This window comes from Microcebus murinus, chromosome 6 (genome assembly GCF_040939455.1).
Source record: "Microcebus murinus isolate Inina chromosome 6, M.murinus_Inina_mat1.0, whole genome shotgun sequence".
NCBI classification, from domain to species: Eukaryota; Metazoa; Chordata; class Mammalia; order Primates; family Cheirogaleidae; genus Microcebus; species Microcebus murinus.
In genome coordinates, this window is record NC_134109.1 from 81,562,201 (window position 1) to 81,576,372 (window position 14,172).

The following is a 14,172-nucleotide window of genomic DNA, read 5'->3' on the forward strand; positions in this document are numbered from 1 at the left end:
ACCACCCTTTTTATATCCTCTTCACTTGCATGAGCTTGTCTTGAAAATATCTCTTATATTTGTGTAACATCTTAAATGTTTTGCAGTACAATTTTACATTATCTCATTTGATCCCCACAAGGGCCCCATGAGGAAAGAAAAGCAGGTTTTACCAGCCCTATTAAAGGATGAATAAACTGAGGCCACAGAGGTATTTTTAACATGAGTGGCAGGGCTGGGATTCCAGCCCTGTGTTCTGACCTCTCACCCATTGACCATGCCACTCATCAGTGTCTCCTTTCAATCTGCACTTTGCAGTCTCCCAGAGGTTCTTGGGAGGTGCTTCAGGAGCCACCCTGGTGATGTGGGTGCTGAGGGGAAACAGCTCTGCCTCATTAATCAGAGAAGCTCTGTTTTTTTGATTTTTGTTGTTGTTATTTTTGAGACAGTCTTGCTCTGTCGCCCGGGCTAGGGTACGGTGGCATCATCATAGCTCATTGCAACTTCAAACTCCTGGGTTCAAGCAATCCTCCTGCCTCAGCCTCCAGAGTAGTTGGGACTACAGGCATGTGCCACCACACTCAGCTAATTTTTCTATTTTTAGTAGAGATGGGGTTCACTCTTGCTCAGGCTGGTCTTGAACTCCTGAGCTCAAATGATCCTCCTGCCCTCCCAGAGTGCTGGGATTACAGGTGTGAGCCACCACGCCAAGCCTATAGAAGCTCTGTTTTCTTTTTCTTTTTTTTTTGAGACAGAGTCTCGCTTTGTTGCCCAGGCTAGAGTGAGTGCTGTGGCATCAGCCTAGCTCACAGCAACCTCAAACTCCTGGGTTCAAGCAATCCTGCTGCCTCAGCCTCCCGAGTAGCTGGGACTACAGGCATGCGCCACCATGCCTGGCTAATGTTTTCTATATATATTAGTTGGCCAATTAATTTCTTTCTAGTTATAGTAGAGACGGGGTCTCACTCTTGCTCAGGCTGGTTTCGAACTCCTGAGCTCGAGTAATCCACCTGCCTCCGCCTCCCAGAGTGCTAGGATTACAGGCATGAGCTGCCACACCCGGCCAAGAAGCTGTTTTCAATGGCTTTATATACATGATGTTTCTGGGGAAATTTAACTTACAGTCTACGGAAAAGTCTATAAAATACTTGAAAATCACTGCACTAAGTCAGGCTGCTTTTTAGCATTTTTGGCATTTGCACATGTACTACCTTGATGAACCCTCCTAACTCTACCACGAGGAGAGATGGAGTGGATATTAAAAGAAATAGCCGAGGTTCAGAGAGGCTTAGCATCTTTCCCCAAGTCGCATAGCTTGTTAGTGGCAGACATGGAGTTTGAGCTGAGGTTCAAGCTTGACTCTAATCTTTTCCTCTCCTCACTGAACAAGGCTCCTCCCGGGGAGAGGCTTCCTCACTGACCTGCTCAGTCTGTAACCCTCGCTTCCTTCCTGCCCCTCCCCACCTTCCTCCTCTCCCCAGCCCATCATCTTCGTTTCAGACAGAGCAAACAGCAACAAGGAGCTGAGTGTGGACCAGGAGTCAGAGGAGGGCAAAGACAAAACAAGCCCTGATAAGCAAGAGAAATCCCCACAGGTGTCTGAGCAAGTGGCATGGTGTGGCCAGTGCACAGCAGGGGTTCTCCTATGTGCTTGGGGTACATGGGGGCTGAAGGGTTTCCCAGGGGTGTTTCTAACATCTAGAGGTTTGGATTCATCCCACAGACCTTTTTCCTCTGCAAGTTCCTCTAACATTTGGGATGCTGCTTGGGTGAATGTCTTGGGGTTGGCTGCCACAGCAAACCAGTCAAGTCCTAGGACTGGAATGACAGGCTGAGCCTCACACCGGTGCTCATCCAGCCAGGACAGGGACCGAGGGGGAGGCAAAGGCTGAGATGATACCAGCTTGAGAGCGGAGACTGAACAACTCCCGTCTCCTGGTGGCCTCCATCTCTTGACAACGGGGAGACAAAGAAGAGTAGTAGAAATGCGGGGCGGACTGCATGGGCCTTCAGAATGCAGGGGAGGGCTCTGGAGTAGGGAGAGGTGGTCACACAAAGCGTAGCAGAGGTGAGGCTTCGGGGCAAAAGTCCCCAGACAAACTGAGGCCCCCTCCTCCATCCTGGGGCACTCCCGCAGTGGAGTGAGGAAGGGGGTCCTCTGAGGACTTGCTGACAAAGGTGGCAGGAGGAATCAGAATGGTCAGACCTTTGACCTCCTGGGGCACCTCTGGTTGGAATGAGGAGGCTCAAAATAGTAGAGAGGGCTCTAGCTGGTGGGGACTGGAGCAAGGGGACCAAGAAGGCTGTCTGCATGTCTCCTTTGGCTTGGGGTGTCAGGGTTGGAGGGGTGTGGAGACTCACTAAGGCCCAGATGCTCCTCACTCCAGTTAAGCAGGTCTAAAAAAGCAGCATCTGCCCCGCCCTCAGCTCCTGCTTCCACCTGTGGCTGTTTTAGGCCGTTGGCTCCTTTGGCCCAGAAGGAGCTTTCCCCACAGGTCTGCCCATCGCCCCGATTCCTGTGAACACGTTTTCCTTTGTGCTTCCACAGCCACGGCCTGGCAACACTGACCAGGAAACCGAGGAACAGAAGCAATTTCGCAACATTTTCAAGCAGATAGCAGGCGACGTGAGTACCTCTGACCCTACCACTCCTGCCAGTGCCTGCTCCTCTCCTGGATTTACTGCTCAAATTGCCAGTTATTTCATTATTGTTCAGTAGTGGTCATTGGATTTTGGTGGAATTGGAGGATATATTTTGTAGCACAGAAATCCACAAGTCCTTGAGTTTGGGACTGCCACATCCACTAGGTGGCTCAGAGGACTTTTTGCTCCGAGCTGCCCATTGTAATCTGGACAGCTGAGGGTGCAGTCTCTGGTGCCCTGTGTTCCTCAGAAAAGCCCCAGCTTCCCAGGACAGAACACACTGACAGGGATTTTACAAGCACGGACAGCTGGGATTAGCTTTGCAAAGCCTCTGCTCTATCAGCTGCTGTACTCTTGAACCGTGACTCTCTCCTCCCTTCCTACTCAGGACATGGAGATCTGTGCAGATGAGCTCAAGAATGTCCTTAACACAGTTGTGAACAAACGTGAGCGGCTCAAACAAGTTGTTGGGGATGGGCGGGGGGGGGGGGGGGTCCAGCTGTCTGAAAGCAGCTCCTCACTCTTCTCCATCCTCCCAGATAAGGACCTGAAGTCGCAAGGGTTCACACTGGAGTCCTGCCGTAGCATGATCGCTCTCATGGATGTATCCTTCCTGCCACCCCTTCCTGACCCTCTGTCATCAGCCCACTGGGCCAGGGCAAAAATAAGGGGTGCTCAGTCAGGCAGAGGGCCCAACTTTGTGCCCAAGGGAAGACTTAAGGAGATACTGATTCAAAACATCTTGGGTGCTGGTCTGAAAGGAGTTATCGTTAGAGGCAGAAGGGAAGGACACTGGGTTGTCACTGGCCCCTAACCCCCGTGTTCATTTCAGGCCTGGGATTCTGCCCAAGCAAAAGTGGTCCTTAAGAGACAGGTTCCCTGGGGTAGAGAGTAGAGTAGATCATGATCTTTGGCTGATGTAAGAGTAGAGGGGAGGGTTGAATACTAGGGCAGGGCAGTGGGAAGGAGAGCCCAGGCAGAGGCTTCTTATAGGGCCACCTTCCCTGAGTCCCCCAGAACCCCCTTCCAATCCAGGGAGATTTTGCTATGTGCCTTGTGGCCCTGACCTCCCTCCTCCAGACAGATGGCTCTGGGAGGCTGAACCTACAGGAGTTCCATCACCTCTGGAAGAAGATTAAGGCTTGGCAGGTGGGAAGACAATGAAGTGTGAGGAATGAAAGGGGTTGATGCAGGGATTCATTCAGTGTGTGACCTCTGTCCTCAAATTTTCTATTGCCAGAAAATTTTCAAACACTATGACACAGACCAATCTGGCACCATTAACAGCTACGAGATGCGGAATGCAGTCAATGACGCAGGTGCTGGGGAGGAGGCGGCTGGCAGGGGTGTGGACCGGAGCTAGGGGAAGCAGGAATGAGAGGGGGCTAGGCTACCAGGACCCCACCAGACAAAGGAGTGGGAAAGGGTTTCTCATTTTCCTTTCCCAGGTCACGGAGTGGCCAAGAGGCAGGGAAAATACAATGCAAGCCTAAAGACTCCAACTCCACTTCCTCTGCTAACATCCCTCCCCACCCCCACCCCCACCCCCACCCCCACAGGATTCCACCTCAACAGCCAGCTCTACGACATCATTACCATGCGGTACGCAGACAGGCACATGAACATTGACTTCGACAGTTTCATCTGCTGCTTCATCAGGCTGGAGGGCATGTTCAGTAAGTGGCAGCTGCCATTCTGCTCTCTTGAGCCCTTCCTGCCCCCTCCCACAGGCACAGCTGTGGCAATAGAAATCTCAGCCTGATAACCTTCCGATCCACTCCATCCAGGCTGAACAAAGGCCAACACCCTCATTAGGCCCACAGTAGGATGGCGAAGGGTTATTGGTGACACTTTGCCTGCAGATATTTGGGCTAAAGGACAGCACTCAGCGCATGGTTCTCTTAAGAAAAGTCACAGTGGTGGAGACAGAGTGAGCCTGTAACTGGCCCCTGGCCTGTGTGTTCTTCCACAGGAGCTTTCAATGCATTTGACAAGGACGGAGATGGTATCATCAAACTCAACGTTCTAGAGGTAAAGCCCAACAGATGCAGCACATTCCCCTGCATCTTAAAATTCAAGGTGGAGTGGTCCACGAAGCAGACTGGACCCACAATGGGCTCCTCATTCTTAAATGGTGGTGGAGGGATGGGACAGGAATGGAGCATGAGGAAGGGAACCTTAGCCAGGCATGTGGCTCACAGGGCAAATGTATTTGAGGCCAAAAGGGGCCTCGGCTCCCAAGATCACTTTATACTGGAAAATATGGACCTTGCTAGGGAAAATCTGGGAGAAAAGATGAAGTAAACCACTGCTTCTTTAAAATTCTTCCCAGTGTGTCTGGCATGCTGGGACTGTTCCCTTTCTCCCTGCCCCGTAAGAGCCCTAGGGTTGGGTTCTCTTTTTTCTTGTCTACATTCTAATCCTGGGACCTCTTCTTTCAGTGGCTGCAGCTCACCATGTATGCCTGAACCAGGCTGGCCTCGTCCAAAGCCACGCAGGATCACTCAGGATTTCAAGTTCACCCAATGTAGCCAGAGCCACTTACCTCAAAGGACCCAGCAGCCACTCCCCAGAAGGCCTCCAGGCACCTCGTGGGTCTTGTTCCTCCTCCACTTTACTCCCTACTTGCCCTTGAGCCGTCATGCCCAGCCTGTCCCTTTAGTAAAGTAATGAGGTAGGGAGAACAACACTGTCCCTTTGCCATGTGAAGGAAAGTGTCTGCCTCAGCTAGTTCTAGCCCAAGAGGTTTGGGCTGATCCTGAAGCAAATGCTTCCTCCTTACCCTGCTCTAGGCTGTTGGCAGAAGCATTTGCCTTCCTTGTGCTGAAAACCTCTGTCACCTTTATGCTCTCCCACCATGAACAGTAAACCAAACCAGCACTTGGTCTGCCTGATTGTTTTAGGAGAGGCCTGGTCTGGGTAAAGTAACTCAGTGGAATAGGGCTGGATACTTGGGGTTGTCTGACTTGTAAGTCTCATCACATTCTGAAAAAATGGATCTAAATAAAGGCATGTGTATGGGTGGTTCCACTGTGTTTTGATTTCTCACATTTAGGTATCAGCTATAGCAGGGCTGAGTGGCTTCCAATCATAAACTCACCTATCACCTATAGAAAGCCTCATCTGAGAAGAGAACTCTGGAAAACACACACGAAAACAAAACCCCGAATCCCTCTTTAATCATGCCTATTGCTATAACATAAGAATCACTCAGATCCTTTCCAAGATATAAAAGGAAGAAAGGGGAATAGTTGTTGGTGTCTAGAACAATATCAAGAATAAATGGGTCTCCTATACCTGGAGGGGCCAGTTACCTGAGTGTAATAGAGCAGAGATGTAGGTTTTAATCCTGGCTCCTCCACCCACTAACTGGCCTGCCGTATGACCTTGGACAAATTCTGGATTGTAGCTGTCTGCCAAACTTGTCTGGACCAGGGTCTGCCGCACATCTATCAACATCTGGTGTTTCCCAATTTCCTTCTTGCTCTCTAGGCCACCATGGGAAGGAAAAGGTTGACTATTGAAGACAAGGTAACAAAAGTAAACAGTCAGTTAGTAAAAGTACTTTATTTTCCTCTTTTACTTGCTTTATATCTTGCTTTACAAAGTTATGAAGTTCACAGCTTTATACCAAAATGTAAGAAGGCTATTTGCTTATAAATATTTTTGCAGTCAAGTGTCATTTGACTTCATTCTTTTAATCCAAATTCAATAATTAAAAAAACTCAGAAACCAAGGGTGCTGGAGCAGCTCTAGGGCATATGTTTCTCTTTAACAGGAGAAAAGTCTTCAACAGCCTTTCCTCCTTGACCTCCTCTTCCTCCCCCAATGTATTTGGGTTACCACCTTGAAGTTGGATCAAATCTGGGAAACTTCAGCACCATGTGACCCAGTAGGGCCACATACTTAGGGCTGGAGGTGAGGAAGTTAGAGGTTACTGTCTGATAAGCAGTAAGTTTGGTTTATGTGAGCATTTCACACCCACGTGCACATGGAACTCAGTATATCCCAAATCACCTCCACTACAGCTTCTATTGCTATCCATCAGACCACTTCTCTTAAACCCTGAGGATCCTGATGATTTGGGGCAGGGATAAAACCACTATTTTACAAATGTGGCAGGCATGGACTTCATAATAATTCTAGGAGCTCTCCTTTAGGAACAAAATTTATAAGCAAGCATATATAAATTGCAATTACTCGAGCAAACCAGAGAGTACATGCTGTTCAAATCCCACTTCATAATATACTTCAATCTCCCCTCCAATGAATTCTCTTCCATAAAATATACCATACCACTCCACTAAGTGTATACCTACTCCCACCAAATCATCCACATGTCTAGTCACTAAAGTTGTCCATTGTATAATCTACCAGAAAAAAGATAAACAAAACCTTTGTTAGGCAAATAATGAAACAGAAATAATACTGCCTATAAATTATAGGTAGATCAGGACCTAAAACACTCAACTGCTAACCCTTTGAGGAAAAAAAATTTTCCCATAAAGCAGGAGTGTAGTAGTAAGTAATGACTTCCTCTCAAATTTAAGTAACATCAGGTCAAAATCATTCCTTGCTCTTTGACATCTGTTTGTATTATGTTTAATTGCTTTATAATTGAGTAGAGGAATATGCCAAAATATATTCTGAACCTAATTAACTTTCACATAAAACATGAAGTGTCTGATATCAGAACAAACTGCCATTAAAACAGGAGCATACGCACACACAAGGATTTACACTGTGGTTTCCTTGGCTTTGGGCCATTAGAATAGGCAAAGGAATTAAAAATAACATTCTAAAAATGGCCTCCAACAACTTATAAGAAATGAGTTGGGTTCTGTCAGGCCATTTAACAGTTTCCTTCTTCATTAGGCTACTAAATACCAAAGTCAACACACACCCCTGAGCCAACAGCTCTTCTCTGAGAGGAAGCAGAGGGCTATCATCAGTCACAATGTCATGGAGGGCTTAACAAATAGCCACAATTCCGCATAACTCAGAAGACACTTAAAAGTAATAATATACAACCATAAGCAGCCAAGATGCTGGTGGTCTCTTCATTTCTCAACAGAGGGCTAGAATGGTTCATTTTGAATAACACACTAACTTAGTGTTAAAAGAATTTTACATTTTCTTGAAACAGACATTATTGCCACTGCTTCAAAAAAAAACTTTGATGAAATGAAGAAAAACATGACAAGTACAGGTGCCCACGCACACACACCCATACAAAGGAACTTTCACACATGCACACACACAGAGGCAGATACAGGCACACGATTCTACCAAAACTAAACCCAAATCACAGTTCTTACTGATTCTATCAATCTTTACTACTCTCAAAAGTTTCCGGTTGCCCAACACCTCACATACCCTTTTCCTGCTCTACCAAGGCTCCACCACTCTCATCTTTTATCCTCGGGCAGGGTAAGAGGGTACCCACGCAACAGAGCATGCAAGGTTTTCCTAGCACACTGCCCAGCCATGTGGAAATGTGGCTTCACTACAGCCCAGAGAAAAATGCCAATTTTGGCAATAAATCCAAATGGACTTTCCTGGGATATCACCATTCCCAAACCCACAAAACAGCTTGGCATCTCTGGTCACCCTTACAGGAAATGGGGGTGAGATATGGGGAAAGCTTCCTAATCTCATACAAAAACAGCACAAATACACTTTATTCAGTAAGATCTTCTCTGTTTTCTCTTAAGCATCATGCAAATCTCAGCAGTATAATTAATAAAAAAGTTCTCCCACTCACAAGGACAGAAGTAAATAGCTTGTGGGGCCATTGATTTATCTAGTAGTGGCTCCTTGATTAGTACTTAACATTTTGGAATCAAATAAGAACCACTGGAGCCTTTCCTGGAAAAAAGAACACACATTTAGTTTTGTATACAAATTCAGGGGGTTCACAGACCCTCTCAAAGCCTATCCATGAACTCGCAGTGAAGTCCCCCTGCCCTAGAGCCCAAGGGGAGACATGTGAGCAGATGTGTGTACTGACAGGGGTGGGGATAAAACTGGACGCTCTGCCATCCTAGGAAGTGGTGGGTACCACACCCCAAAGCTTGGTATGTGGCACTGGGCTCCTCCCCTTCTCTCGGAAGAATCTAAGTTTTGAGGATCCAGAAGCAATGGCTGGAAAGCAACAATTCTATAGCTTTACTGGCAAGAGTCCAGAGAAAACCCAAAAACAAAGCAGCCCCCTAGGGCTTTGTTACTTTGGCTGTTCTCAATGGACAGGTAGAGTCTTTCCCTTCACCATACTCCACTCCTCTCTCCTGGCTGGCAGGAAAGTGAAGGCAAAGACACTGTTTTCAGAAATAAGTCTCTAGGAAGCCTGCTTGAGGCCCTAAAAACTGTATTCAGATACTTTACTCTAAACCCCCGCCCCATCTTGGGAGCTGTACTTGTGAGCCCAGAGGATACTTGATGGCTGCCATCAATCTAGGCACAGCCAGATGGTAGGAGAGATGGAGGCTGGCAATAGAGCAAATCAAAAGGGTTCAAAATCCACATCAGGCTTGGAGAATCAGAAACTGGAAAGGAAAAAATGGTACACCTCCAGTTCAAACAGCCTGATGGATCTGCAGCAGTGAATGCCCAGGTCTGACAGCAACATTTAAAGGTAAGATACTAAGTCTATGTGCTGCCTTACACTGAGCATTCCATCAAAACTTGCACAGAGAGGTTTACTAGGAAGTGGTATCTCTAAGGACTTGTCATTATGCGATTTGCTTTCTGAATTCCTAAAATACAGGCAGCAGAGCAGCCATGCTAGCTGTCTGTGAAAAATCTACTGTGTGTCCTTTAGCATTTAATACCAGCTCTATCCATCTACAAAGCAAGAGAATAGTGAAACACACTGCACATAATTATTAGGAAAGGAAACTATTTGCTTCCAATTTAAATGCCCCATTATTACAACTGGAGAAATTAAAACTGATCCTGAAAATCTAGCCTCTGAACTTGTACTTAAAAGCCTAAATACAGGTTTAAACCATCATAAGAACATAAACTAAAAATAAACTGAAATCAATACTATATATGTATGATTAGGGTCAAACTGAGTAACCAACTAAGATCTGTATCTTTAATAAACATCTGAGAACACTAGTAGCATAAATCGCTCTATGTCATATTGTCTCAGCAGAGTATGGTTCCTTAAAATCCGTTTAAAACCTCCAGCAAGAACTTAAAAGTGTAACCTGTCATCCCATAGAGCTGCCCAGACTTATGCTGGCGGTAAGCCTGGCTAATAACCACTTTTTCCTTCCCTACTTCACGAGGGAAGTGAAGAGAATGGCCTGTGTGAACGGCCAATGTAAAAATAGTTCAACTAATGACTTCCCAACATGGGAGGCAAAAAACTTCATGAATCGATTTTGCTGTCATCTTCAGCATGTCGTTCAATGTGTCCTGCAGCATCCTGGGAATAAAGCGAAAAGGGCCCGTGAGAGAAAAAGTGGTAGTAGAACAGGAGAAAGTCAAAGTTAAGGAAAGCCATATGGGTACACTGTATCTAGGATCCAACACATGAGAGGCAAGAGCCAGCACTTAGCTAATTTACATGACCCTCTGCATTTAAATGAGTTGTCTTAGCATAAGAGCCCTGTAATAAGTAAGCCTCTAGGTTCAGTTACTGGATTTGAAACACCTGAAAACATTCTAGTTAGGCTCTTTCCAAAAACTACCTAATTCTTCATTCAAAGCCTTATTAAGCTATCCCCCAAATCTCTGAATAATAAAAAGAAAAATCCCTAGGCCCTCCCTATTTATTGCAATTCTGAACACTTCAATAAAACAAAAAATGTTTGCTGGCTCTTGCTCTGATCAGTCTACTGAATCCCAGACTTACGAATCCACTGAGATACCTGTTTGGATCCTTTCCTAGCAGTGAAAAAAGCATCACAGTTCTTCCAGCGACACTTCAGAGTTTGAAAGTTTGGATTAGTGTGGTCAGTCAGCAAATGTTGTTTTAAATGATCTACAACACCAAATATCAGAGAGCAGCCATGCCACTGGAAAGAAAGAATAAGGGGCCTCGGTTAAAAAGAGCGCAGTAAACACGCTGTCCAAACCTGTGGCCTGGAGTGGAGACCAGCCTGGGCAACACAGCAAGATCCCATCTTTACAAAATAAATAAATAAATTAGCAAGATATGGTGGTGCATGCCTACAGTCCTAGCTACTTAGGAGACTGAGGCAGGAAGATCACTTGAGCCCAGGAGTTTGAGGCTGCAGCGAGCCATGATCACACCACTGCACTCTCCAGCCTGGGTAACCCTGTCTGAAAACAAACAAACAAAAACACCCCCTCCCACTTACATCCCATAAGTACCGTGGAAGCAAAAGCCCTTTATTTTTAAATTTATTCTTGGCTAGAAAAATAACAAAAGCCAGAGGCAACCAAATTAATTATCAATATAATGAGGAATATAATGAGGAACCTTGAAAAGACTAAATCTTTTGACACTTTGGCATTTTAAGAAGGCAAAGCTAAGGGTAGCCATTACATCTTGTTAGACAGATAAAAGGTTACCAAATATGTATAAATGAATTGCCATAAAATTCTGTTTAAATCATATTCTTTATCTTGCCATCGTAAAATTGAGTTTCTATCTTAGTTCATTTACTACAAAAGTCAGAGTTTTCCAGTAACACTAATAGGGTTGTTTTGAACAGCTCTAAGAACTACTGAATTATACCCTTGAAAAAGAAAACTACATTTGTGAAAATATTTGTTAAAGAAAACTGTGTTTTCTACTCACAACTTTTTAAAACCATAACTTTATTTATAAATGTGGATCAAATACATTTTTTTTTTGGCTCGTTCCACATTTTCAGGTAAAATTCACATATTAGTCAAGAAGCATAAAGATTCTTTGTCTTGGCTTTCCCCTACATGCTTGTTTATAATGAATCTTGTGATTCTAATTCTAACGTGTTCACTTCTAAAATGTAATGCAAATTCAAGCTTTTCCTCTGTCAGTGCTTTCCCATCCCTCTACCTATAAAACCAGAAGGTATTTTCCCCATTTCTCTAAAAAGACTAAGTCTCCTTTTGTGTATCCAGATGTACATACAGTAGCTCCCCTTCGCTCCCAGTTTCACTTTCTGCAGTTTTCAGTTACCCTTAAATGGGTCAATTGCTATCCAAAAATATTAAATGGAAAATTCCAGAAATAAACAATTCATAAGTTTTAAACTGCACACTATTCTGAATAGTGTGATGAAATCTTACACTGTCCCACTCTGTCCTGGCCCAAATGCGAATCATCCCTTTATCTAGCATACAGCCACACTGTATATAGTACGCACCTGTTAATCACTTGGTAACTGTCTTATCAGATCAAAAAAACATAGGATATGTAGGGGTTTGGTACCATTTGTGGTTTCAGGCATCCACTGGAGATCTAGGAACACATTCCACTCGGATGGGGGGGCTACTATACTAGATTTTGCCTTCACTGAGAAAACTAAAAAGCAAAGACAGGAGCCAGGTACAGTGGCTTATGCCTATAGCCCCAGCTACTTGGGAGCCTGAGGCAGGAAGATCCCTTGAGCCCAAGGATTCAAGACCAGACTGGGCAACATAGAAAAACCCATCTCAAAAATAAATAATAATAATATATAAATATATATACATACATACATACATATATATATATATATATATTTTTTTTTTTTTTTTTTTTGAGACAGAGTCTCACTCTGTTGCCCAGGCTAGAGTGCTGTGCCATCAGCGTAGCTCACAGCAACCTCAAACTCCTGGGCTCAAGCCATCCTCCTGCCTCAGCCTCCCAAGTAGCTGGGACTATAGGCATGTGCCACCATGCCCGGCTAATTTTTTGTATATATTTTCAGTTGTCCAGCTAATTTCTTTCTATTTTTAGTAGAGATGGGGTCTCGCTCTTGCTCAGGCTGGTCTTGAACTCCTGAGCTCAAAGGATCCACCCACCTCGGCCTCCCACAGTGTTAGGATTATAGGCGTGAGCCACAGCACCCAGCCAAAAATAAATAATAACAAAAATAAAGAAATAAAAAGCAATAGTTGAAAAGTATTTAGGCTGCAGACAAGCCTAAAATCAAATTTAAAACTAGAGAGTGTCAAGTTCATTCCACCAATGCTGAAAAGGATGTTAGTGTTTTAGGGAAAAGAAATTCACTGCTGTAAACTTTTCTTTGGTCTACCAATTTTAGAGCTGATGGAAAAAAAAATTAAGGCTCCACTCTGGGAGGCCGAGTCGGGTGGATTGCTCAAGGTCAGGAGTTTGAAACCAGCCTGAACAAGAGCTGAGACCCCATCTCTACTAGAAACAGAAAGAAATTAATAGGCCAACAAATATATATAGAAAAAATAAGCTGGGCATGGTGGCACATGCCTGTAGTCCCAGCTACTCAAGAGGCTGAGGCAGGAGGATTGCTTGAGCCCAGGAGTTTGAGGTTGCTGTGAGCTAGGCTGACGCCACGTCACTCATTCTATCCTGGGTAACAAAGCGAGACTGTCTCAAAAAAAAAAAAAAAAAAAAAAAAATACTAAGGCTCATAAAGAATAACATGAAAGTTTTCAGGGCTATTCATCAGCCCCTAGCCCAAAATAAAAGTCATACAACTTTTATTGTCATAGCTTGGTGAACTAAGGTTTAGAACCTCAAAACTACAAATGTTTGGTGAAAGAACTGATGCAATAAAAAAAAAAAAAAACAAAAAAAACTACAAATGTTTTATTTATTCCTCAAAAACCAGTGAGGACACAAAACTAACCCTTGATACTTATAATCCCTGAGGAGTGGGGGTAGTAGAGAGCATAGGTCACAAAAATAAGCACTTCTACTTTTTATTTCATATATGTCTGTATTGTTGATATTTTTGTAAGCATGTATTGATTTTACAGTAAAACAAAACAAAAAATACCTTGGAGACAACCTCTGAGTAGATAATATTTAAATATACCCCATAGCTTATCTTAACATACACTCTTCATTAAAGTATACAAATATTTTAAGTATAGTTTTAAAAAATAGGCTACGTAATGCTTAAGTGAGGGCTATTAAAAAAATTTTTTTAAATAAGCTTCCTACAGTAGAAGGCATAAAGTAGATGCTCAAATATAAAAATACTAAACTAACGATAATGAAGATCTATAAATTAGCCTAGGGTTATTAAGCAACTCCCAAGTCTGGTGACAAGAACAGTTTCACTCCTTACCCAACAGCGGTAATTCTGCATCAGATTCAGCCTCACAGCCTGAATACTGCCATCATAACATCCTGTATAAATCTGGAGAAAGAGAAGTTTATAATATTAGACCAAAACAGACATACACAAAAACTACAAAACACCCTCAAAATAAGAGTTAAAAGCTACTTGTAGCAGTTATTGTAAGAAAACACAAGCCTAAGCCAAAACCAGCTCCAGAGCACTAGAATGGGAGAGTATTTTCTTGACCTTCTGGTCTAGGCACTTTGAAATTGTGCTCCTTGAGAACCACTGTTGGGACATGGCAGAGAGCAGGAGTGGTAGGGTTCAGGGCACCCACTTA

General features: G+C 44.2%; 2 protein-coding genes across 9 annotated transcripts in view; one reads left to right on the top strand and one right to left on the bottom strand.

Annotated features, from left to right (window-relative positions):
* Positions 1-5,649, top strand: part of CAPN3 (calpain 3) — a 50,186-nt gene extending 44,537 nt beyond the window's left edge. For 2 of the 4 annotated variants that reach the window (XM_012766526.3, XM_012766534.3), the window contains 9 exons: positions 1,461-1,574; positions 2,528-2,605; positions 3,011-3,068; positions 3,162-3,226; positions 3,703-3,771; positions 3,863-3,941; positions 4,182-4,298; positions 4,595-4,653; positions 5,064-5,649. In XM_012766526.3, the coding sequence (XP_012621980.1) occupies positions 1,461-1,574; positions 2,528-2,605; positions 3,011-3,068; positions 3,162-3,226; positions 3,703-3,771; positions 3,863-3,941; positions 4,182-4,298; positions 4,595-4,653; positions 5,064-5,090 (666 nt within the window). In that variant the 3' untranslated portion in view covers positions 5,091-5,649. The remainder of the gene's footprint in view (positions 1-1,460; positions 1,575-2,527; positions 2,606-3,010; positions 3,069-3,161; positions 3,227-3,702; positions 3,772-3,862; positions 3,942-4,181; positions 4,299-4,594; positions 4,654-5,063) is intronic. The other 2 variants (XM_012766529.3, XM_012766531.3) reach the window with 1 other exon arrangement.
* Positions 5,650-7,732: 2,083 nt separating this feature from the next.
* ZNF106 (zinc finger protein 106) overlaps positions 7,733-14,172 on the bottom strand; it is a 66,151-nt gene continuing 59,711 nt past the window's right edge. For all 5 annotated transcript variants that reach the window (XM_012766510.2, XM_012766507.2, XM_012766512.3 and 2 more), the window contains 3 exons: positions 13,839-13,910; positions 10,503-10,649; positions 7,733-10,057 (listed from right to left, as the gene is read on the bottom strand). In XM_012766510.2, coding sequence (XP_012621964.1) covers positions 10,001-10,057; positions 10,503-10,649; positions 13,839-13,910 — 276 coding nt within the window. In that variant the 3' untranslated portion in view covers positions 7,733-10,000. The remainder of the gene's footprint in view (positions 10,058-10,502; positions 10,650-13,838; positions 13,911-14,172) is intronic.